The 24,348-nt window shown below is 46.8% G+C and overlaps 11 protein-coding genes across 11 annotated transcripts; 6 read left to right on the top strand and 5 right to left on the bottom strand.

Moving 5' to 3' along the window:
- Positions 1-2,003: 2,003 nt before the first annotated feature.
- On the top strand, positions 2,004-3,049 carry J7337_013240 (uncharacterized protein; the record flags this gene model as incomplete). Its single annotated transcript, XM_044830736.1, has 3 exons — positions 2,004-2,269; positions 2,316-2,521; positions 2,571-3,049. 3 exons carry the CDS (start codon positions 2,004-2,006, stop codon positions 3,047-3,049), a joined length of 951 nt encoding a protein of 316 aa, XP_044674011.1.
- Positions 3,050-4,299: 1,250 nt separating this feature from the next.
- J7337_013239 (uncharacterized protein) lies at positions 4,300-4,656 on the bottom strand (the record flags this gene model as incomplete). The annotated part of the gene is made up of 2 exons (XM_044830735.1): positions 4,300-4,336; positions 4,388-4,656. 2 exons carry the CDS (start codon positions 4,654-4,656, stop codon positions 4,300-4,302), a joined length of 306 nt encoding a protein of 101 aa, XP_044674010.1.
- Positions 4,657-5,028: 372 nt separating this feature from the next.
- J7337_013238 (uncharacterized protein) lies at positions 5,029-8,696 on the bottom strand (the record flags this gene model as incomplete). Its single annotated transcript, XM_044830734.1, has 3 exons — positions 5,029-7,286; positions 7,344-7,973; positions 8,036-8,696. 3 exons carry the CDS (start codon positions 8,694-8,696, stop codon positions 5,029-5,031), a joined length of 3,549 nt encoding a protein of 1,182 aa, XP_044674009.1.
- A 3,562-nt stretch (positions 8,697-12,258) lies between these two features.
- Positions 12,259-12,950, top strand: J7337_013237 (uncharacterized protein; the record flags this gene model as incomplete). Its single annotated transcript, XM_044830733.1, has 2 exons — positions 12,259-12,305; positions 12,416-12,950. The coding sequence occupies 2 exons, from the start codon at positions 12,259-12,261 to the stop codon at positions 12,948-12,950; spliced, it is 582 nt and encodes a 193-aa protein (XP_044674008.1).
- Positions 12,951-13,160: 210 nt separating this feature from the next.
- Positions 13,161-13,762, top strand: J7337_013236 (uncharacterized protein; the record flags this gene model as incomplete). The annotated part of the gene is made up of 2 exons (XM_044830732.1): positions 13,161-13,721; positions 13,748-13,762. 2 exons carry the CDS (start codon positions 13,161-13,163, stop codon positions 13,760-13,762), a joined length of 576 nt encoding a protein of 191 aa, XP_044674007.1.
- A 2,501-nt stretch (positions 13,763-16,263) lies between these two features.
- On the bottom strand, positions 16,264-17,491 carry J7337_013235 (uncharacterized protein; the record flags this gene model as incomplete). Its single annotated transcript, XM_044830731.1, has 3 exons — positions 16,264-16,887; positions 16,940-17,313; positions 17,401-17,491. 3 exons carry the CDS (start codon positions 17,489-17,491, stop codon positions 16,264-16,266), a joined length of 1,089 nt encoding a protein of 362 aa, XP_044674006.1.
- A 1,533-nt stretch (positions 17,492-19,024) lies between these two features.
- J7337_013234 (uncharacterized protein) lies at positions 19,025-21,486 on the top strand (the record flags this gene model as incomplete). The annotated part of the gene is made up of 4 exons (XM_044830730.1): positions 19,025-20,083; positions 20,139-20,408; positions 20,464-20,602; positions 20,651-21,486. The coding sequence occupies 4 exons, from the start codon at positions 19,025-19,027 to the stop codon at positions 21,484-21,486; spliced, it is 2,304 nt and encodes a 767-aa protein (XP_044674005.1).
- A 528-nt stretch (positions 21,487-22,014) lies between these two features.
- J7337_013233 (uncharacterized protein) lies at positions 22,015-22,433 on the top strand (the record flags this gene model as incomplete). Its single annotated transcript, XM_044830729.1, is given in 2 exon segments — positions 22,015-22,216; positions 22,234-22,433. 2 exon segments carry the CDS (start codon positions 22,015-22,017, stop codon positions 22,431-22,433), a joined length of 402 nt encoding a protein of 133 aa, XP_044674004.1.
- A 52-nt stretch (positions 22,434-22,485) lies between these two features.
- On the top strand, positions 22,486-22,829 carry J7337_013232 (uncharacterized protein; the record flags this gene model as incomplete). The annotated part of the gene is made up of 2 exons (XM_044830728.1): positions 22,486-22,602; positions 22,662-22,829. 2 exons carry the CDS (start codon positions 22,486-22,488, stop codon positions 22,827-22,829), a joined length of 285 nt encoding a protein of 94 aa, XP_044674003.1.
- A 385-nt stretch (positions 22,830-23,214) lies between these two features.
- Positions 23,215-23,521, bottom strand: J7337_013231 (uncharacterized protein; the record flags this gene model as incomplete). Its single annotated transcript, XM_044830727.1, has 2 exons — positions 23,215-23,367; positions 23,432-23,521. 2 exons carry the CDS (start codon positions 23,519-23,521, stop codon positions 23,215-23,217), a joined length of 243 nt encoding a protein of 80 aa, XP_044674002.1.
- Positions 23,522-23,561: 40 nt separating this feature from the next.
- J7337_013230 (uncharacterized protein) lies at positions 23,562-24,129 on the bottom strand (the record flags this gene model as incomplete). Its single annotated transcript, XM_044830726.1, has 3 exons — positions 23,562-23,739; positions 23,885-23,967; positions 24,106-24,129. The coding sequence occupies 3 exons, from the start codon at positions 24,127-24,129 to the stop codon at positions 23,562-23,564; spliced, it is 285 nt and encodes a 94-aa protein (XP_044674001.1).
- Positions 24,130-24,348: the final 219 nt, after the last annotated feature.

Genomic DNA, 24,348 nt, shown 5'->3' with positions numbered 1-24,348 from the left:
CCTTGACTAGGTTGGGGTAGATGGGATTATTCTTGGGGCAGTTTACTTTCACGATAAAGACAAGTATAGTAGATAAACAGTTTTATCTAATCGGTAGACAGATTTCAATATTTAGTAAAGTTAATACAACGATATAATATATTTCTCTGTCTGCTTAACCCGTGCTGTCGAAACGCTTACAAATATTGAAACACCGAGTCTTCAAGATCTCTACCCCATTGCAAGCTTTCACTTCTCACAATGTAGGAATGAGGATCTCGCCCTTGTAATCTGAGCAGCGCAATATAACTTGAAGGAATCGGCTTGCCAAATAAATGACTTCAAGCGGTCATACTCGGTCACTTAATCATGTAGTGGGATGAGGATCCACAAAGTAATACATAGGAACGTCTGATCGACCGTGGAGGTCATTATCAAAAGCGGAAAGATAGTTAGATACAATAGGCTCACAGTCATAAATCAGAAGCTATAGAAGTGATTGGAAAGCTAACATAATCTCAGTGAGATTTGCCAAGGCCAGTCTTTCGTAGACAATCGGTAAAGAGTCTAAGAAATAGGACTATACGATCTAAACATATCGATAAGCCACCACAGACTCCACAACATGCAGACTCCCTCAACATTGGTGCGCTTGCCAGTCAAGCTACGTGGCAACGTGGATATCCCTCATGGGGTTTTGAACGTTGGTTGGTGACGTTGGAAGTCAGACAGCTGCTATGTGATACATAGTCTCCACAGTACCCAACATACTTTACCACTTCATTACCTTGGATCCAAACTCTACAATTGCGAACCTGAACTTCGTCACTAGGACTTCGTCTCTTCATCACTTGCTGTTGCTAGATAAGAGCATGCCCTGGTGATATGTACCTTGATACCTTAAAGCTTTTATAACCATAATGCACAATGATCGGATCTTTGCAGCCACGCACGACGAATCTCACCCGGTATTACTGGCTACTGCTGCTTTCTAGTGGCTGTAGTAATACGATTTAGAACGATGTGTAGTTGCTGCATGGGTTGAAATAGCTTGTAAGGATCTTCAGTTAGATTATGTACCAAACAGATTGTTTCAAAAGCCAGCTCACGACCTCGGAAAAGCTTTCCCGCAGCCACTATATGAGGTTACTGTGCTCATAGAAATGTCCCCACAGTGGTAATTGGAATTATGTTGTTGGCTTATCTTTAACCTCAGTGATTGCCGATCATGCAAGCGAGGCCACCTGCAGTCAGCTTGCATATGTCACCAAACCCCTAGACAGAGAAAGAGCTGCCACTCTCCACATGTCTGTGGGCCATCATTGAAGCGAGGCTGCGAGAGTCAAGGGATCAGATCCTTCGTTGAAAATGCATCTCGGAAGTTACGCCAACCGCGCATTGTTTCTGAGCAATGCCGTCGCTTAATCCTGCCATGAGTAACGTTACCCTTTTATGGAATGTCAAGTTAAAGTATTTGTCATTGTATCGCGTAAGGGCTCAAGATAGATCGTATCATAGGTTTTCGTCAGTGGGCCTGATGGTAACGAGAGACTTCAGCAAGGGCTGGTAGGAAATTGCAGCATGGACGACACCCTTCAGGGCTCAAATCATGGTAGTGTAAAGGCCATCATCTAGGAAGTCGATTAATTTATTATGTGTTACCTTGTCTGATATACTACACTGGCCGTAATCAATTCTTGTTTAACTGCTTCTGCAGCAGCGTCTCTGTTTTAGTTAGTATTTTATGGTTTATCAGCACAACGTGCCGCAATGTGGAACCAATGAGAGAACTGATAGGGCTTAGGAATCATGCCTGTGATAAGCAATTGCTTACGCATCGTTTGTGATAACTAGTGGTGGGTGATTCAATGATGACATGGCATCAGCTGTGGGGCTGGTCAACTGCGCCTTTGATGTCATCAACCATGAAGATATAAAGAGACACGAAAGGCCTAGTGATAGTTGGTTTAAATCATTTCTCATCAACCCTGAAGCATACTTTTCAATTTCGAAGCAGATTCGATATGGACACTTATCTTGACCCAATTAACCGCAAGTTTGCGGATGCGGCCGCTGAAGGTCCACCGCTGTACACTAAGACTTATCAGGAAGCGCGGGACATTTTGGAAGGCATCCAAAACTACCAGACTGCGTCGGACATCGAGACCGAGGAGGTCAAAGTCCCAGTCAATGGCGAAGATGTCACCACTGTCATATTCCGCCCTGCCAATGCCCAGGGCACACTGAACATGATCTTTTACACACACGGTGGTGGATGGATTCTCGGAAGGTCAGTCAGCCACAGGCGATTCGTGAATAGGTGCTGACAGGTGCAGTCCCACGGCGCATGGAGCATTGATGGAAGACTTTGCTCGCCAAACTGGCGCTGCGGTTGTCTTTCCCTACTACACTCCAGCTCCCGAAGCTCAGTACCCCGTTCAGTTTGAGCAGGTCTACGGAGTTCTTGATCATTTCGTGAAGAATGGCGATAAGTATAATATCAAAGCTGATCGTTTCGGTCTCGCTGGTGACAGTGTTGGAGGTAAATATTCCCATCTCTATCCATTTATCACTGTCTAACCTGTTCCCAGGACATATGGCCATTGCGATGACCCAGCTCGCTCAAAGCCGCAACTTGCCCTCCAAGATTGGTCAAATCGTCTTGCTATACCCCGTCACAGACACACATAGCAAGTCTGAGACCTACAAGACATACAAAGACGGACCTTATCTCTCCGAAAAGACCATGGACTGGATGATCCCAGCTTTTCTCCCCAATGAAGAGGACAGAAAGCTCCCATTGACCTCGCCTCTTCAGTTCGCCCCAGACGAGGTTCTCGCCAAGTTCCCACCGACAACTGTCTTCCTCTCCGGCGCGGACCCACTGATTGGGGAGGGCGAAGCGTTTGGCCACCGTCTGCAGCAGCTCCGTGTTGATGCGGCAGTTATCAAGGCAGATGGACAGGTTCACGACTTTGCGATGTTGGCACCCATCCGTGTTTCTCCTACAGCCCGGGCTGTGGTGGAGCTTGCGTCTTCAAAGTTACTGAAAGCATTCTCAGAGAACTGAAAGTATCGGAGATTTTTTAAGGTAGCCTCATCATTTGCCAAGAGTAGCCATACCGGATGTTTCTGGATATAATGAATTTAGTTGATTGAGGAAGTGATACGAGGATATGCTGTCACAATTTCACATCATCCAAAGGCTCTAAAGAGTTCCGTAGATAATCACGGTCAAGTCAACTCCCTATCAGACGTCAACTCATTATGGAAATGTGAGATTCATGATAATCTGTACTTGTATTCCAAGGGCCAAAGATGGCTAACGCCAATCCGAGGCCCGTGACTCTTCAAACTCACGAACGTCAGCTTGAACCCTCATAAACTCCACATCGCTACCATTATCCCCTTTATGATTGACATATTCCGCCTCCCATTCTTTGAACTCTACGCTAGAACGTTTGAATCGCTCAAAGAAATCCATACATTCCAAAACGTCAGAGAGCTCTCTCTTTACCTTGCTAATATCAACATCTGCAAGCTTGTGGAAGTCGACCCTGAACGTGTCGTCGCAGATCCACCAGAACCTGAACTTCAACTTTTCGCTATATTTACCGTTTTCGAGGAACTCTGATAGTTTCTGGGCATATAAATATAGTGGCAATGTCCATTCCGTTGGTAAGGGTCTTTGCATAAACAGAAATGTTAAATATTTGTGTGTGGTAGTACCTGGGGTTTCCATGTTAGAGTCGTTCAAGATAGGCTATTGATGAAGTTGTACGGTTGACTGAGCTATCGTAGCTGCGGTGAACGGAGTAATGGGAGGCAGCAGAGGCTGGTCGAGGGTTTATATGTCCAGCTTTCCACACTGATTGAGTCTTGTATACTCAAGTGACCGTTGATTGTGTACGTTATTTGGCTTGCCATCCAGCTCAACTGATACAATCACAACGTAGGCATTACCGACTGCTTAAATTAGTCTGCTATGTCTCATATGAATGCACCAGTAACTGTTCTTTCTCTTCTACTTTCTCAATTTATATTTTCCTTGAAAACAGTGCAACTTATTGCCTGGCTTTCTTTTAAGCCACCTATCACTTGCGTACATTCTCCTTTGTATCCATGGCGAGTCTTTGGCATTCTCCCGAACCAGGATATCACAAGGTTTGTTATGTGTCAATCACTTGGAAACATATCATTTTACTTTGGTCTTAGTAGATGTACCGTGTTTTTATTCCTATACTACACTATGATACTCGTAATCCTAGCATAGTCCATCTTCTCTTCTAAATCCACTCTGGCCTCTCAATCGTCCTCATCTTACTTGCGGTTAGAGCAGTAACGGCTGTTGCTGCAGCTGGTACATTCCTGCATCCGGCCACTGCCATTGTGCCAATGAGTCACAAACTTGTCTCCGCTTGTCTCGAACACAAAGTTGTCAGTGGGGTCGAAATAAGCATTCATGAGCATGACCTCCAAGGCATCATACACCTCATCTCGTGTCGAGTCAATGTACTTGTCCGTCATGTAAACCTCAATGCTCATAGTCGAGCCGCTGATGGACGCAGACTTGAAGCGGTCGCCGAACTTATCCTCGACAGGCTTGAACGATGGTCGGTCGTATGTCACGCCGGACTTTTGTTCGAAGCGGCACAAAAGATAGTGTGAGTAGGGCATTTTGATAGTAGAAAGTTGAGTTTAGTAAGTTTGAGTATATTTAGTCGAATTGTTGTTCTGGAGTTGTAATCGAGTTGTTTTGTATTTGGAAAAATTGGAAAGAAGAATGCCTTCAGTATGGTGGCTTTTATAGTCAAACGGATTGGGTGATTCAGTTACTCTCTTCAAATGACCAAAATTGGCTTTGATGTCATACTGGGTGACTGAATCTTTTGCAAGTACCTCCACAGTCTACAGATAGTGAATCAGCGATAAAAGATGGCAGTGGTTGACTCTTAGGACATATTGTGAGTACTGCGCGTATCTTCAAGTTTTAGTGAATATCTTAAGGTCTGCAGATGCCAATACTGGTTCAGCTGCCGCTCTATGTATCTATTCACGTCCGTCACTACCAGTATTTATCCTCCGCCTCTTGAACATAGGCTCACCATCCGTTCTCACATTTGCACCGCCAAAGTCATTGTTGACCGCCACCGCACTGAGCAAAAGCTTAGTGTATGCTGCAGCTACAGCCGCAGCGTAGTTCTGCCAGACCTTGTTCTTTTGAGCATCACTGTAGTCGCATATACCTCGTATCACAAGACAATCTGCCCTGTTCATTACCCCGGCAGCCTCCATCTCAAAGCATAGCACGCCGTACTTGCGCGACAGTCGATCGCGCAAAGTTGCGTCTTTGACCACGCGATTGCCTGATGCTACAAGTCCGTAGTGAATCATAGGCTCTGTCGTCATTCGTGGGAGGCGTTGCTCAAGATGGGTACAGCCAGGCTTACAAGTCCTGCGACTACAAGCAGCGCGGGAAAGCACGTCGAGCTCTGGACCTGGGTTCTTATAAGTAGGGAGTGAGTCCATGATCTTGGTAAGATGCGGGTTCAGGGCATCAATTTCGATATCTGGATCTGAGCGGAGCTTGCTGATGGCATTGGTCAAGATCCGAGGCGGTCGTTGCAATACCCCTGTCACCTCAAACTCACTCCCCTCATTCTCCTTACCAAGATCATACTGAATGACACCAGGGAAAGTGCTAGTCGGCAAGCTTACGACCACGTCGCCAAGTCGGATATCATGATCGTCTGACGGTGCACCGCCAGCGATACCAACAACGAGACAAAATTGTATCGACACGAAGCTGCGCATCATATCAGATATAGCTGATGCAGCGGCGTTTGTTCCATATTCGCCAGCTGGAAGGGATGTTGCTACTATCATATGTCGAGCCATTTCCCCAAGTGCATACTGGTTATTATCACCAATCACTCTGGTCAGGCTTTGATGCCTTTGGTCGAAAAGGGCTCGTATCGCCTTCAGCTCGATTGGTAACGCGCAAAGGATACCAACCGTATATTGGCTCCGCGTGAAGGTTTTGTGTTCGGTGACTGATATAGACCTTGTCTGAGATAATTTCCTCAGTGGCGATGGCGGAGACGATAAGCTCGAGCTTGTTATGGAAGACCCATGATCGTTAGATGATGAGGCCACCAGACTTGCTCCAACTCCACTATCCTTATCGTTTCCGTCTGATAGTTGACCTGCAACCACCTGCTCTTCCAGGTCTTGTTGAGTAGGAAGACCGTCGTCTCCCCAGATCCAAGAGAAGCCCCGGCTATGTCCAAAAACAACAGCACCACCAGATTTGATAACCACGGAGCTTCTGCTAGCACTCAACTTGTCAGATAATGCAGATGGGATAAGTGCGTGCACTGGCTCCCCATGACCTCCTGCAAGACAGCCACACAGGCATTGTCCTGGTGTGCTATTCGCGTTGTACCATATCAGATCATCACTTAGGCGAGTAAAATCGTCTTCGCAACTCCGATGGTCTCTCACGATGTCCTCCATATCTGACACGCAACTGGCGAGGAGGTAGCGCCCAGTTGGTAGTAGCGCCCAATACTCACATAGAGCTGGACCAAGGGGCCGAACAAGTTCTCCGAAGCCGCGCGCAGTTAGAGTTACAGCCTCAAAAGCCCTTATCAAATCGACCCACCCTTTCCCAGGAGCCTCAAGGGTAGCCAAGCGAGGATGTAGCGGATCGCGATTCGCGCTGAGGTCTTCAAAATCCCAACCCTCGAGATGCTTTCGAGGCATTTTCTCTAGGCTCCCTCTGTGTCGCCTGCTCAAATCTGTCTGGTGATCGAGCATCTTTTCAAATAGGTTGTAGTACTGGTCGATTCTGTCTCTCAAAAGAATAAAACCATCCTTTTCTGCGTAGAGCTTGAGATCCAAGTTTCTGGGGTTTATGAGTACGTCAATTGCGGAATCGGCAGTTAAGGGCCTCGGTGACTCTTGTAAGTCTTCTTCTCTGAAGACGAAGGCCGATCGGAATTTGTCAGTGCTGTCATACGCTAAAGAGGCTCTAACAACATGCAACAAAGCGCTGGTGCCGTTAGTAAGCCAGCCGCGTTTGTCGGCCTCGTCCCAGAGAAGAAAGAATTTTGACGAGATCCATTTCAGTCGGGGGATATAGCCATTGCGAGCAACATGTGTTGGAGTATCTTTGATTCCTAACTCATAGCTGTGCCCTCCTGTGATCAAACGTCCTAAAGTTATCATGGTGCCAGCGAGAGAGCACCCGGGGTGTGGCCTGGGGAGCTCTGAATGTCTAACATGGTACTGAGCTTGAGGCGATCCTATCGAAGTCAGTCGTTAGTAATTGGATTCATAAGTACACGAAGGAAATGACCTACCAGCATAGAACCTGGCTTCAGAACACCATCCGAGAACGTGGCGATGAGCTGTCAGATCTGGGGACCCAGCAAGGGCGTCCCGGCCCAGATTATCATCCAGATATGATATTCGACTTCCATCTTCGTTGTAGATCAAGTGCCAGTAAACCACCTCTCTGAACTGTTTTGTAGGTACGAGCATTGTCGAGAAGCCCTTTATATAAACCTTGTCGTTGAATTGATCAACACGGTCAGCTCGGGCGAGTCCAGCCATGATATTAAGAGGTACTTCAAGGCCGGTATTCCTCTCTGATTTCGGTAAAATGGGGAATCCCTTGACAAGCACCGGATTCCTGAAGATGCCATGCCAGCAATGGCCGTTTTCATTATCTGGTGGTTCCAGGAGCTGCTCTAGCTCAAACCCGATTACGCAGACGACAGCTCGTGGCATTTCCGGATCCTGATGCATGGATCTGATAGAAGGAGTACAGTAGCTCAGCCCGTGTGGATGTGGCGAACTTCTCAAAGCGGCTCCAAGCCAGGCAAGCTGCTCTCCAGTCTCTGAGATAGAAGCTGCGGACCCGCTTGTCTGCACCATGACCTTTGACCCGTTTATCCAGGCGACTAGTCTTGTAAGATCTGGCAAGCGGCCTTGAAATCTATTAGATAGGGCTATCTTATAACAGAATGTTGGAGGTGAGACGGTATCTTACATTCGTGTGTATGTCCCCCTTCCGGTCGCAGTAAGTCGCGCATAAGCCGCAGGATCATGTCCCCTGTAGTAGGCCAGGTCTGCTCAAGGAATTGAGCGCAGTTTGAAGCTTGTGCATCAGAAGCAGATCCAGTCAGAGTAATCACTGCTGAAAGTACCTCTTCCGGTGACTTGGAGTACTCCTGCGAGTCAAAGAACTCAAGAATATCCCAGTCCAAGTCAAATAGCACACTGCAACTCTCAGAAGATACGCTTCTGCTGATCTTTTGAGGGGATGGAACTGAAGATAATAGCTGATCTCGGATTAGTCGAATGGCCGTTGGCTCTTCCAGGGCAGAATCCATATTTCTTTGGAGTTGGGCCATCAACCAGGAGTAAGCTTCGGTACCGGGTGCGAAGTCTCGGTAGGCCGTAACCCAGATATCAGCCTCTTCATATTCCTCCTCCTCCGTGTCCACTAACTCAAGGTCGTCCAGGCCCTCTACAATTGAAGTATGCTGTCTATCTTCACTTTGCTCCCATAGAGCCATACGCTCATTCAAACTCATAGAATCAGGCTGGTCTTTGATTTCTGTAGGCTCAATATCCACCTGGCTGTGATAGATGACGTCCATAGGCTCATCCTCAACATGGACAGCGCAAGAGATCTCCCGAAGCTCCATTTCTCTCCGGCTAAGGCAGATGTCTAGGAATGCTGCGGTAATATCACTGTAAAGAAGTGTTAACCAGATCGCTGGGACTTCAGTCAGAAGTATTAAGCCATAGCCCTCCATGGAAGCTTGTCTGATACGTGAGAGTGGGAAGAAGGCTTTTCGTGGCAGTTCGCTTACCTTCTGTGCCTATGAACAAAAGCCATCACATCTCGATGCATCTGAGTAGTTGCACAGTACCCAATCTTCAAAGCGAAAGCCTTGAGTAGGCATGGAAGTGTAGCGGATATATCAAGTCGATGATCTTTACCCAAATCAACAGCCCGAAAGCTGACTTTATCGTATAGGTCTTTAGCCAGCTCTTGTATGTACAGCTGCTTTCGAGAGAACGTGGTGCTCGAGACATCGGAGTATTCAGTGGCTGAGTCGTCGATTATAAGGTGCTCTACGCCTTGTGACGACTCACCAACAGCTGGGGCATCGTTCGTGCTCTTATTATTGCTATCGGTTAATGATGCAGATGCGTATGCCGAGTCCGTGAAAGTTGAAGGCGCAATTGGAGCAGGTAATGTTGGTGATATGCTTCGCATAGCCTCAGTTTCGGGAGAACTGGAGTCTTCTCGAAGGTCTACCAGTAGTCGAACTATATCCGAGTCCGTGTCCTGTGCACATAGCAACTTAATGCTTCTCTTGGCCGTGGCAAAATTTCCCTTTGCAGCGGTGGTCAACGCAGATCTAATTTGAAGCTCGAGAGTAGGGTCTCCGACCGACAATTCTCTATTCTTTATGAGTCGTGATACTTCCGAGCCGATATAAATTGAGATATCCTCCTTGTCAATCGGAAGATTGATTGAGTGAAGGTTGGCCCATCCAATGACGGTCAGCACTCCTGGTCTCGAAGAGAGACATATTGATAGAGAACATTGTGATTGAAGACTTTGCAGCACCTCAATCACCTTACTTCGATCTGACTCTTCACACTCATCAAGCCCATCAAGGACTAAGTATGTTTTGTCGACTGTTCTCAGAGCAGTCAGTAGGTAGGACGCTACATCGCCAGTATTACTTAGAGTAGTAGGCAAGCCTCCAAGACGTTTTACTACAACTGGCGCGCGTGATGAGAACAATAGGCTTTTGAGTACTTGGTGCTTTGTGTTTAAAACCTTTATGACTTATTCAGTGAAGCTTTATTTAACTGAAAACCTAGTCCTGATTATAACCGAATCTCTAATAGATAAGCTTTTCTGCCTAATACTACTAGCCTATCTAACTTTTCCTCTTATAACTCTTTAACTAGTATAGTTATTACTTACTACTTAACTTATTATTAAGGGGGATAAAAGGAGTATACCTTTTCCTATAAGTCCACTATATAATATACCTAAGCCTGGTTTTAGTTTACTTTATTAATTACTACTATCTTATTATTTAATAATACCTTTAGGTTATACTAGGGAATTATCTTTTAGTAACCTTAACTTTTATAGCTATTTTTATAAGTATTATAGGTAAAGTAGATAAGGCTTATAAGGATAATATCTTTAATATTACTTTTTAAAATATCTTTAAAGAGCCTTTTATAGCTATTTTTATTACTAATATTTAGCTATAGCTTTTAAAGTAGGTTTATAATATTATATAGCATAAGATATATTAAAAAGTAAGGGGGCAGTTAAGGCTACTTACTAATTACTTATTATATAAGTATAGTAAAAGTTATCTTAAAAGTATTATCTTAAATTAATAGACTTACTTTTAATAAGTAGCTTACCTTATATATATTTTATATACTCTAACCTGATTATCCTTATAAATAAGTAGTAGCTACTTCTTTATATACCTTTAAAGTTAGTTATTAGACTATCTAGCTTTTTAGCTAAAAGTAAGACCTTAGGTAATTATAAGGGTAATAAGTATATTACTTATATATATTTATTAGTGTCCTTTACTTTTATAGCTTAGGGGCTAAAGCCTCTTCTAAAACCCGAACCTTAACGCAGAGTACTTGGTGATATATGGCGCCAAGAATAATAAGAGCTTTTGGGGGACTAACTTTAACTTTATCCCGTGGGACAAAGAAAAAGATAACTTGAGTATGTTTTGTGGGATGACTCTGACTCAAATTATGGATCATATTGGCGAGTATGACTGACTTTCCTGCTCCTGCATCGCCTGAGTAGAGCAGTGTAGAAGAGCCACTACTTTCAACGAAACGTTTATAACTAGGCTCAGAGACAAACATTCGAGTGCTTCCAAGCATTCTTATTTTTGCCCATGTGACGAGGTAGTCATAATTAATGTGCATCTCGAGTAGGTGAAGATAATCGATGTGCTTCTCCAGCCAAGATTTGGCAGAGTTGGTGAAGTCACTGCGGTGATGTTGACGCTTGAGGATCGCCATTTCCTCTTTGATTGAATATGTGTATGTCTCGAGGGCCGACTTATTGAGTATCAGTGTTGGGTCCGTAGAGATGGATATCGTTTCCGAATAGCCACGCCTTGGGTGTAAATTGAACAGGTAGTGGCATATCCGGACGACGACGGAGTAGTATTGATAAAGGCACCATCGCAGTTGCTCTGAATGTGAGTCAAAGGAACTTATTTTCATGTCAAAGGGTGACGAGCGGCTGGACCCCATGAATAATTCCAATGCGGCTTCGAGCCAACGAGGGGTCAGAGCAAGTCTCTACATACATGATCAGATGTGTATGTAGACCTCCGGAGCCGGGGCATACCATAAACGTCAAGCGTACAAGCAGCCAGACACTGCCCCTTTGCGATGACAGACATTTGTCTGGCGTACCATCTTGAAGTGAAGCAAACTCATGTACGGCTTTCAAGAAATTGGTCATGCGCGGTTCACACCACACCACATTGCTTGCCTGACCCGATGCTGCAACCCTATGTATCTTAGCGATAGCCGCGATGATGTCTTTGTCCTTAGGAGGTAAGGATTCCTTTTGCTGTCTGCTGAATAAGACCTTCTGTTCATCTGATAGATCTGCCACAAACTCCGAGACAGCCTGGGCAAGTCGAATATCTGGGCTCATTGCAGCGGCTGTTAATGCGCTGGCCATGTTCGCAGCTCAGTCAACCGCAAAAGCAATTCTGATCGCCGAGGTCGTACTCAAGTTCAGGAATGAGTTAGAGGGAGATAAGTTGTCACGAAGGGAAACAATGGGTGAGTGGCAAAAGCGGGGTATGACCAGGGATTTGAAAGTGAGGCTGACGGTAGGCACTTGTGAATATGATTCGTCAAATCAGCAAGCAAGTTCGTCGTCCAATAATAATTGCTTCTTATATTGTTCTCTGGCATTTTGAACTACTATAATTCAAAAATACTACTGTTTTAGTACTAGTCCCCCTATTCTGATACACATTATAATTAAATAGGAAATAACAAAGATAAACAGCTACTTTATAAAAATGTTATCATACTTTAATGTCAGCTTTTGAGCTGGCAAGAACGTCAGTACTAGAACATTGCCACACGTATTACACAAACAGTTTAAGGATCACTCACCTGAAACTTAATTACATCATCATATTGCTTTTGGCCTTCAGCACCATCAACATGACCAGTTATTTCATCAGCGGCACGATTGCAACAACTCCTGAGAAGTGAAGATCATGGTGGAATACCATTTTGTCCGGGCTTGGCCAAGGTATAAATACACGGCAATGGATATCCAGAAATTGTTTTTCGAAACAGCTTATACCCCCTCAGACAGAATGGCAATCGATGCGCTTAACACCATGAATCCAACTTCTTCCCTTGAAAGCCTTCCAACCGAGGTTCTACAATCTATTTGTGCCCAGTTCTGCCGCCACTGTCGAGGCGACACTCTTATTGCTCACCCAAAGAAACCATGGACATATGAAACTGCCTCAGATTCTAATATCACTTCAGTCCCGGCTAAACCATCCCAAGACCTCTGTGCTCTGAGCCGTGTGTCGCGTCGGTTCCGGGATGTCGCCCAACCTGTCTTGTATCACGAATTCCCTAAATTCGAGCACCGTGAGAGGCGCCTAGAGCCCTTCCTTCAAACCGTTACGTCCCGACCAGACTTGGCTAGGGCAGTCAAAGTTATGGCTTGGAATGCAGACTTCGCAGACGATCTGGATCTCGCCTTGGCCCAGAAGGGCTACCAGCAGGGACTTGAAGTTCTGGGTGTCGACCTGAATCACGTGTGGCGTGGGAGAAGCGACGATCCTCTTGAGCTGGAACATTTCAAAGCATTGCACACATTCCTATCTGGGGAATAAACCAATGATCCGCGTTCCTACGACTGGCATCTTTCGGGAGTTTCCTGCGCCGAGATCCTGATTATGCTCCTTGCTTTACTACCTAATCTGACTACCCTCAGCTGATGGGGAGGAGATCAACGTGCTTCTTTCGTCATCCGGTTTGAGAGTATTTGGCATCAACAGGATAAAGCTAAGGCTACTGGCGGCAACTCACCTCCCCACGTAATCATGGATGTGGCACCAGATCTGAAAGATATGATGGTTGGACCGTGGGGTCGACGCTCTATTGACTCCCTTTCAAAAACGCTGATGCTGCCATCGATAGCATATCTCATGTCACCAGAGGATTTCAAACTAGAAGAGGCACCCCCTTATAGACTGGACACCCGTGGTCTAGAGAAGATTCTCGCTTCCTACTCCCAGCCTCTGCGGTTTATTCATTTCCAGGCACTCAACGTCAGGAGCAAAGTCGATGTACCCCGCCCCGCATTCCGCTATCTTGAAAACTTCTGCACGACTCTTCAACATCTAATCCTTGACTATGGGGTTGAAGCCCGTCTTTCCGGGTCCAGGATACGATCTCTAAAGAAGTTTATCAATTTGAAACTTCTGTTCATCACCGCAAATCTGATCTATTCTACGCCTGATGCTGATTCTATAAGAGATCCGGGCTCTCTTGTCAAGTTCCTGTCTGATCAGATTGACTCCTTTACGGTGATTAACTGGACCCTACCGCTATTTCAAGAGACACCCCTTAAATATGCCTTCAATGGGTTACTAAAGGCTATGGTAAGAGGGTCATTTCCTCAACTCAGGCACTTGAGGTCTGAGTCAAGCCGCTGGCGAAAGGTCAGAAAGATATATCGTGAAGTAGTTCACGTAGTGGAGACAGCGGACCCGATGTAGAGGAGGTAGAGACTACTTGAGCTACCTGATTAAAGTGCGTCACTATGTAGAATTTAGTTGAATGCCTTGACACTTGCCTACAATATTGATAATTCTCCGTTCTCCTGTGGTCTTTGATAACTCCCTATAGTGCGTCCAGTATAGCTCTCAAGTGGCTCTATGAACACATCTCTGATTCTACGTGACTCTGGTAGGACAGGGATAGGGACATCCACTAACCTCTGCAGAGTCAGGCCTTCAATGGGGTAGGATCTGTAGTATCCATCCCTCTCAATTTGAATGGCCCTGCGAGCAATTGCTGCAGCGAAGGACCCATTCCACATTCCCTCTTGGTGTGACACTGGAACAGGCAGCTTCCGAGCATGTCGCCAAGCGATTGGGCAGCGACATTTCAGGATTGTGTAATATATAGGCAATATTATGCCCATATCCGCACTCAAGTTAAACTTCTCAGTGCAGGCCCCGCATATGATGTCTGCAGTCATGACAGACGCTGCAGTCTCCATGATATGATCAGAAAGGCTGATAATGGTGTCGAAACTTGACTTTAACAGGTCGTAGGAGAGTTCGTGTGTGAGGCGCGTGATGTGAGCTATCAGCTATGGGGACTATCAACTCAAAATAACACTCTCATCAAAGCCAATCCGGGCAGTATACCGGCCACCCAACACACGTAGGAGAGTTCATTGCTCGGGGTGACACAGGTCCCAGCCATTGTATATGCCACGGTGTGATTAGTCCGAAGAACTGTAAGGGGTTGCGACCCCTCTGAATCACTATTTGCAATGCAAAGGAGGTATTGGAGAGACTGAGCCAGCAGTCGAGGGCGTTCTAGATGCGTTGCTGCTTTTGCAACATTGTAGTGTTGACTGGACAGGAAAGAGCCTAGCCGGCGAGCATCTGCTTCAAGCTCTACTCCCCTTCCATGGCTGCTATAAAGCCCAACCTGGACATCAAACTCTCCTTACGCACAACATACGAGAAGGCTAAGAAGAGAAGAGAAGCCAGAGACGGATATATCGGTGTGTACTATTGAACAGTTCATTGAGGTGCTGCCTGACTACAGTTACTGTAGGAAAGGACAGGCTCTGTCCCCCGAGTGCGTGATCCTGAGTTCCGATGGAAACATTCCGGGAGATCGATATGACAGTTCCTTCGATCCCGATAGAGACATCCCCTTTTTTGAGGGCAAAGTCATTCTCACCACAGGCGGTAATGTCAGTCTTGGCAAGCAATCCGCACTAGCTCTGTCAAATACCAGCCTTGGGAGCTCTAGATAGCTGCACGCAGCGCCAAAAAGGCAGGTTTTACTGTGCCTTGGGCATACGCCACGAACTCCAGCTTAGTGGCGGGACACGGCAAACTAACCTGGGTCAAACTAGATATGATGTCTTCCTTTTCACTGGTGTTCAGTGGACTTTTGACGATCGCCTGCACGTCGAGGTCGCTGAGGCCAGTTTAATAGGCGTCATAGCTAGCTGAGCCGAAGAGGTACACGCCAACGAGTTGGTCTTTCAGATGATCGGTGAGACGCTTTACTAGTTCGCCAAGGTAATGTTGCACGTCTTCTGGTAGATCACACTTCATTGCACCTATGTCCGTTAGCGTGGCCAACTGTGTACGTCATTCAGAAGATGCATACAGTGTTTGGGGGGTAAGAGTAGCTGTGATGCACTTGTAAGTGGTCAAAGACTTTTAGACCGGTGATAGGACTGTTGATTTACTCCAGTATATGACAAAGCAATACTGTGATATGAGAGATGAGTCTCTTGAAGCAACCAGGGTCAGAGGGAGAGAGGGAAACCAGCTACGTCCCACAAATGCGGGGACGAAGGACATCAGCGTGAGGCAAACTAGCCAGGCTCAGCCTCCTCGAAAGCTTTGGCTGTTCAACCAAATTACAGTCTCCCTGCAACTAGAACAGTCTTACATGGTGCAGTAACGAGAATAAGTCAAATAATGCAAATGGAAACCATTCAGCAGTTATCGTATTTCTCACTATCTTCTGCTATTTAAGTATTACTAAAACCCCACAGGGATTCTCCACCCTATCCTGGCCACGGTCAGAGTAAGTCATGACAGCGTAATGAGACCCTTGTGAGACTTTGGAGCAATCAATGTGTAGTTTTCCAACTCCATATCATCGTCGGTCATCGATGCATGAACTTGAGCATCCCGAAACTTGAGAAAGAAAACCGCTGCAGTGACGCGAAGCTCCATGTAAGCGATGTGAATTCCAATACAGACTATTCCATGTTAGAAGCACGATAGGTCAAACTCGACTGCAAGTTATCTTACTTCGCGGTCCTCCCCCAAATGGAATGTATGCATCTTGCATTTCAGCCGTTGGGCTAAGCCAGCGATCTGGGTCAAACCTTGACGACCAGGTTAGCGATCTTCCTTTTGGCAGTCTTGAGTTTAGCTTTTACCTGTGCGGGTCTGGAAACACTTCGGGTAGTCGGTGTAAAGAGAATGCTTGAGTGAAAACGGTCGCGGTGTCAGGGATCATGTAGCCACAAGCTTCCCAGCCGCCCTCTGGAACGTCCCTCTGGTGCGCCCCAGATGCCGCTCCGTACAATCTCAAAGATTCCTTTACCACTGCGTTCAGGTATGGGAGTTTCACCAGGTCAGCATCTTTAAAGTCTGCAGAGAGCACTGATACTTCCTCCTCCAGTCGTGCCCGTATTCCGGGACTCTGAAGAACCGACCAGACGAGATACGTCAGTGTGTTCGAAGTAGTATCTGTTCCAGTGATCATGAGTTCCGCTGCCTCTTGTTGCATTTCAAGTTCTGTCAAGGCATTCTTTTTGTTCTTGGGATTCATGATCTTGTCGAAGAATACCGGGGTATCAAGCGAGCCTGTTATCTGAGCTAGTTGTAGACGACGGATCGATTCTTCCCCATATTTGAGAATGCGTTGAAACCTCTCTGAGAATTTCTTGATTTGGGGCAGTGGAAGCAGGAACATAAGGTCGAAGAATGGAGAGAGCTCAATCCTTTTGTTGACTGTTGGCATCACGGCCTGAAGGTCCTCGACATATTGGCTGCGCTGGATGACATATATCAGTAAGGAGAAAGTATCGGAAAGGTCTTGGACATACTCTGCCTTGCTCAAGCATTCGGAATGAACTACCGAATGTCAAATCACCTATGATATCCGTCGCCATGAAGCTGAACCACTTATGGCAGTCAGTGTATCCCAAGCTTCGATACTCCTTCTCCATCTGACTCATCGCTAAGTCTACTTTGGCACGGATCAAGGACTCAAAAGCAGGCAGAGAGGAGTTGCTCAAGGGGTGCGCAAGGAACCGGCGACGGCGAGCGTGCTTTTCGCGATCCCTCATTCCAAGCATACCGGGGCCGGTCTTGTCATACCAAGCAGACTTTTTAAAGCCGCCGGATAGCTTTTGTATGACTTTGACAGCATCCGGATCGTTGATCCCAATGTCTGTTGGGCTGATCCGGACAACAGAGCCTTGACAAGTTTTATGTTAGCGAACGGCAGATATATGATCATGGGAGGCGTTCCTCACCATATTGAGAAAAGAGAGAATCTATGTACTGCATGCGCCGACCAGACAGGGTGTGATATTTGACGACGAGGTTCGTCCACCGTCCAACAGCAGGCCCAGGGATTTTGGATAGTGGACCATATAAAGCAGTTTTCACTTTCACGACAGCCTGTTAAGGGTCAGCACAATGAATCAGATACAAGAAACAATTGAATTTGTCTAATTGCACCCACATAATAGATGATCAAAGCTGTGCACGCAGCAAGACAATAGCCGGCCAGTGACTGTGACAACATCATATGTCCAGTCTAAAGCAATGTTAGCGCGCGCGAGACGCAATATGTGCAAGTTAAGGCGTTTTATGAACCACGGTCGGTATCTTACAGCAGAGGATCTAAGCAACCGTAACTGACTGTTTGGCCTTTTAAATCTACTGTCTGCCCAGGCTCAGGGAGGATTTCACTCAATCATCGGGATCCACCACTCGGAAACTATCAGAATTCGGCTTCTTGTGGGATAACAGCCGCTCAAGTTTCTGATGAGGATTCAAATTGTTTAAGCCCGTCGGTCTTTATGGTTCGGAGTTTTACTATATAATGTTTACATGAGGCTCTGAAAATGTCCATTTGAGCTCAGCTGTCATTGCCAACCTGATTCTTTAAACTTCATTGTTTGGCTTATTAACATTGGCATTTAGTTTAAGAACCACTCATTAAGTAGATCGGGAACACCTTTTGTTACTATGATATTGATGATGTTCCCGTCACTGACTTAAAGAGGCTTCAACCAGCTCTAAGACAACGGATTTATAGTATAATAGCATTGATATTTGCGTGCTTCAGGGTATCTTTAGTTGGACGGACTGTGCTTAGATCCCATGCCGCTTAGTAATAGTGATCTGAGCCAAACCTCCGCGCCAGATTCGAAGCCACTCATCACACTAGACCAAGTTGAGAGATCGCTTGGAGTTTTATCATCAAGGAGACCATCGGGAAGACTTCCGATTTCCGAATTACTCGTCTGAAGTCGAACGCGCTAAATTCCGGGGTAAGAAGTGGATCCTACAGGTGATCTAATCTGGGGTAAAAGATCGTCGAATGGAGTCCAGCCTTTTCCCCCCCAAGGTTCGATGTCCTTGCCACGGTCATTTCTCATGCTTCACACTTGAGCGGCTTTGTTTATAGCCGTGTTCGTAGACTTCGAGCAACGTAATCTTCTGTCAACTTGAGAGCAAACATTATCATGAGCCCGCCCAGCTCCCAGCCAGAATTCTCATGCGAGACGTGCAACCTCCCATTTCAGCGCAAAGAACACTACCAACGACACCTGCGCACCCATACGAAAGAGAAACCTTTCACATGCTCGGAATGTGGACAAAGCTTTGGTCGCGTGTAAGTAAGCCCTGCCGACCTGGATACCACCTACATACCTGTACCGTCTGTGAGATGCACCAGCGCTGACCGCTGCAGCGACTCTCTTGCTCGTCACCATACAACCCTACATGTGCCTACGGACCGTCAAAACAGCCGCGATCGCCCAAATGATCGTCGTCGAGTATCGCAAGCTTGCAAACCATGCAGCGCATCAAAGGTGAGATGCGACGGCGAGCATCCATGCCAAAGATGTCGGCAACAAGACAATGACTGCTACTACGAGCCTCATGCGAAGCGAAAGATGTCCGAGACGAGCTCTGACAGGCCAGCTAGTAAACGGAATAGAGAAAAGGCTCCCGTTATTGCTCAGGTGGTGGAAAGCATCAATGTCAATGTGAATCGCACGGATGCACCGCTCTCACCGCCTGCGACCGTGCAAGATAAGCGCTCGGATGAGACCAGCCATGCCCAACACTACATTTCACCGGCTCAAGATCCATTCATGCCTGATGACCTCAATACCAACGTCCAAGCTGTCGATCCCCAGCTTGAAGCTCAGCATAGCTCATCTATCGAATATGAAAACCATCAACATGGCCCCACTGACATGCTTTTTGATGCAGACGACATATTGGCAAACTTTAACTCTGCGGATATAATGCCGGCACCACTGCCCTCAGTATTATTTGGTGATGGCTTCAATACTAATGGATGGCTTAACTACGGCGCCGATCAATCATTTGCGCCCCTCTTTCTCCAAAACGATTCATCCCTCGACGTCATAAACGAACTCTGGTTCGACCATGCAGGCTTCAAAGCCCTCCAGCAACCCATCGTCTCGCAACTTACACCAGCTTCATCCCTGGTCGATCAATCAGCCGTAGCAGAGCTATATAGTCGCAGTCACTCCCCGGCTATCGATAGGGATGCGGTTGAGCCCAGAGAATATGTCGCTGTGTCAATTGAGCTGGACGCGCAACTCAATTTTCCAGACCTGTCGCATTTAACGGCTGAGGACGTAGATCATGAGAACTTGGCACATGTGGATGATATCTCCGAGGAAGTGGCCAGGAATGTAGCCGAAGCAGCAGTAGAGATCCAGAAAGGTTGCAATTTCCCGCATTTTAGGAACTTGGCTATTCCGCCAACTCCAGTGCTGAATGCTTGGGTTCAGCTGTACTTTGAGTACTTTCACCCTGTTATGCCTATTCTACACAAGTCGACCCTCTCCTCATCTAAACGACATTGGTTACTTATCTTTACGGTAGCAGCCATCGGGGCTCACTTTTCCAGCATCAAAGATGCGCAAGCGTGCTCAAGGGCAATGCATGAGACTATTCGACGACAATGCTCGACTATGGTAAGAAACTGTAGCGGAAGCAGAAGTTTGGGATCCGAGTCTGATTGAGAAACAGTGTGAGCGTCAAAACTCGAACGGAAGAGAGCTTTGGATGTCACAAACTATCTTACTGAACCACATCGGCCTGCTGTATGGCGGTGAAAGGAGATCTCTGGAGATCGGCGAATTCCTGCAAGCTTTACCCGTGACTCTTGGACGACGAAAACGCCTCTTTACAAACATGTTCCCCGTTGACAAGTTTGCTCAGCTTCAGTTGCCGCACGCTCAGAAATGGCAAATCTGGTTGCTGGATGAGGAGCGGCGACGAGCCGGCTTTGCCATCTGGGTGAGTTGATCTCCGTGATGTTTCGTGAACGTTTGCTGAGTATTAACCTTTCTAGCTCTTGGACTCTGCATTCAGCTCGCACTTTGACCTTACGAGCCTTATGAGATTGTCAGAGCTGCAGATATCCCTTCCTCAGCCAGATGACCGTTGGGGCGCATCGACTGCCCAGTGCTGGGCCAACTTTCCTGTAGTTGGTAAGTTCCAATCCATAAGATTCTGATGATCTGTACTGACGTGAAAAGAAAACTCTGGGTCTGGTGGACTTCCCACGATGGAGCGCGTCATATCGGAAGACAGTTGGCGACAAGTATGGTCCAAAACCAACACTTTGGGCAAACAGGCTATGCTGCAGCATCTCACCAACGTTATAAAGGACAGGAGCGCTGACCAGCCTGGGACCCCGGGCTTTTCGTATCACGACAAACTCCTCGCGTCGAATGTGCTGACTGACCTTCTGAATCTGATCGAGGCCGACCAGATGGAGCAATCGATTGATGAAGCTAAGGCCTCGACAACACACAAGATCATGGCGCTGACTGCTTTGATGACGCACCATACGCCAGTGCAGAGCCTCCTTCCGACGATTATTCGATGTATATATGGCAAGCTCGACGGCAAAGACTGGGAAGCGATTAGCGATCGCTGGAGAGGAGCTTCCGGGCAAGGAAGGCTCGGATGCTTCTACGCCGCACGTATCCTCCAAGTAGTGCGATCAAGCCGGTCATCGCACTTCGGTACACCGGTGTCGCTTCTTCACGCCTTGTTGGTTCTCTGGCTTTACTCAGCACTTACTGAACGGCACCGTGACGGGTTTTTGTTCTCGCGTGCGGCTCCAGCTGTGGTGCTTGGCCCGAAACCCCTGGACCAAATGGAGACTAACTCGTGGATCGAGATGGGGTGGAGCCGAGTCAAGTTGCCGGGCATCGGCAATCTGCTTTGCGCAGAGGGCAGAACTAAGTTGTTGGACGATGCGGTGGTACTTATGAGGTCACTGAAGGGCTGGGGAATTTGTAATGCGTATGCTCAGATCTTGGTGCGGCTGCGAGCTAGCGAGACCTCCAATACGATCCATGGCTGATTCCAGGGTGTCCCGGAAAGTTCACATAGTTTATAGCTTATTACGAGCGTTGAGGAATATCTCCATGTATTCTAATAGTTCTTGAGGTTGATTGAAGCACGTTATAGCGGTGAATGGGGAAGAGAATCACCAAGGATATCTGTCTCAACGACCTGAGTTGCGACGCGCCAGTGTGCAGTGTCAGATCGGGTGCGACTGTTCTACGGGTTTCGGACTGCCACATACTCTAAGGATTCCCAATTGGGACCAATTGTAGGGAAATCGTCTTTCATTCAGCAGAGGCATTGAAAATATTAATCTAAAAGACATTTTGACACGTGCCTCGTGAGATGCCTGTCCTTTCGGCCCCATCGGCTCCACGCTGATTAACATCGTACTTGTTCCATTCCGTAGTTCCGATCAGGGTTGATATGATCTACATCGACATTTAATAGCTCATATACTGCTCATATTTAAGCCTTGTTGAGTTTAGACTTCCTTTAGTCAATCACCTCGCTGCAAACATACCTCTCATAAGCCTCTTCCAAGATGACCCCAACCGTTCTCGGAACAGCTGCATCGACTCGTACCCAGCGAGTCCTACTCACGTTGGAAGAGCTGGGTATCGACTATGACTTGAAAGTAGTTGATCTCTCCAAGGGACAGCACCACGTCAGGGAAGGCACAGACAGCGGTGAGGCCAAGAGCTTACGACATCACAGGACCCGGAATATGTCAGAGACCATCATCCGTTCGCCAAGGTTCCAGTGTTCCAAGACGACGGGATCGAGATCTTTGAGTCTAGAGCCATTGCTAGGTACCTGGCCGTGAAGCACAAGTCCCATCTTGCTCCGCCTAGCGATGATCCAGGGGCATTGGCAGTTTTCGAGCAAGCCGCTAGCGTGGAGTACGCTTACTTTGAGCCCGCAGTTTCTACCCTAGGATTTGAGCTCATTTTTAAGAAGTAAGATAATTAAAGAATAAAGACTTTTCGCGTGGGCTGACCTATGACTAATTAGAATGTTTAACCTCGGAGACACCGACCAAGCAATAGTTGACCAGCAAAAGAAGTTGCTGAGCACCACGCTTGACCTGTATGAGAAACAACTGCGGAACCAACAGTATCTGACTGGAAAGGTATGTGACCTCTGGAGAGCGTATAAAGCGGTTTGCCAAATATCAACTCATTCATGTAGAATTACAGTCTCGTTGACCTCTTTCACGTCCCCTGGTTAGGGTTTCTCCGGAATCGATTGCATCTTGGAGAGTTTATCGACTCGAGGAAGAATGTGGCAGAGTGGGCTGATCGCATAAGTCTGCGAAAGGCATCAAAGGCTGTTTCAGCCAACGCCGCTCAGCATTAGCTGGACTTGATATATTTCTATTGTTCCAACTGTAGAATACGGATAGATAATATCTTTATGGAGATTAAAGACGATTAGATCAACAAAATGAAGTAGTTAAAGGATGCTGGACTCGACATCAGAACCATAACATTGGCAAATACCACTAAGAACGTCTCTGCTGAATGTCTTGCCGATGCTTGACTGGGAGGATTCTGCATTGCTAAGCTATGGGGACTTTCCATCGAGGCCATGACTATGCAGAATTCCTACGAAGAAATGATCTTGATAGGTAACGGTAATATATTATATCTGCAATAACATAGACTTGAACCGTTTCTTCCTTCGCAATAGATGCCACAAAATATCATCACTACAGAGACGGAACTCCTGACTGCCCCTTGGATCAGTCATTCCTCGGCAGGTCGATAATCTGAACCTTCTCTACCAAAGGGCCCAGCTCTGCCACGACAGCGAGGTGGGCGGGGTCTTTGAGTGCGTAATAGTCCCTGTCCTCCGGGTTGTCGAATTGGATGACGAATGCATGAGTGATACCTTGCTATTGTAATCAGTGATGTTGATCCAAATGGGACGCGAGGAGGGAAACTGCTGGTCAAACTCACCTGGAGGCCCTCTGGGGCACTATCAGCGCCACCTTGGATAGACTGGATGTAAGGCTTTTTAGAGTCAGGATGCAAGCACTTGTCCTTCATCTCCTGTATCTTGGCGGACACCTAAAGACAGGGTTAGCGGTTACGTCTTGAGGATGAACATTGGGATGCTAGCCTTCTCTATGGCATCGCTGCTGGTATCGGCCTTGAATTGAAACTGGACGACACGGTTGATACCCATCTTGGAGGTGGCGATGTGTGAAAAAGATGCGCGGGTGCCTCGACGCAACGATTTCCGAGTAATCGGGCGGTAAGTTCTCCTGTGAGCAGGTGATTATAAAGAGGACATGAACCATGCTCGGAAAGATGGATGGAATTCCGATTTCACCTTTCCCCCGCAATGTGATGTCTCCTCCAACGTGGAGCCGACAGATCGTGGGGAAATCGTTCTGCGCTAAAGCGTACCCCAGATTAACCCCTGCAACAAAGACCGCCTGATCTTGTGACATGTAGGTGTCAAAAGCTGGAAGATCAGTATTGACTGAGAACTGTAGAAATCTAAAACTGTTTACTCTTCTCGATGTAATGTAGGTACTGTAAGTGTAGATTTAATGGGAAAATGTTAGTCTGGACGTGCATGATGCCTGCAATCAACCCTGCGCCATGATTGGTTGGGAAGCACTTACGGTAGAGACCCTGTTACTGAACATGTAGATGGCTTGGAATTAGTACACAGGTTCAAAAACTGCGCAGGCTGATTCAGCGAAGCCTCAAATCACGTCCTTTCGATAGACTCGCGTGGGGTAACCGAAGTGGTACCCGCGCGCGAGTCTCTTCAACCACGAAACTATTTATGATAATACGTCTCCCTTTACCTGCTGGCAAGCTCGCCAGGATCAGTTGCATAGATTAAATACCAACAGAATAAG

Source organism: Fusarium musae, chromosome 11, assembly GCF_019915245.1.
Source record: "Fusarium musae strain F31 chromosome 11, whole genome shotgun sequence".
NCBI lineage: Eukaryota > Fungi > Ascomycota > Sordariomycetes > Hypocreales > Nectriaceae > Fusarium > Fusarium musae.
Note: the sequence above shows the minus strand (reverse complement) of the source record. Positions and strands in the feature narration are given on the sequence as shown.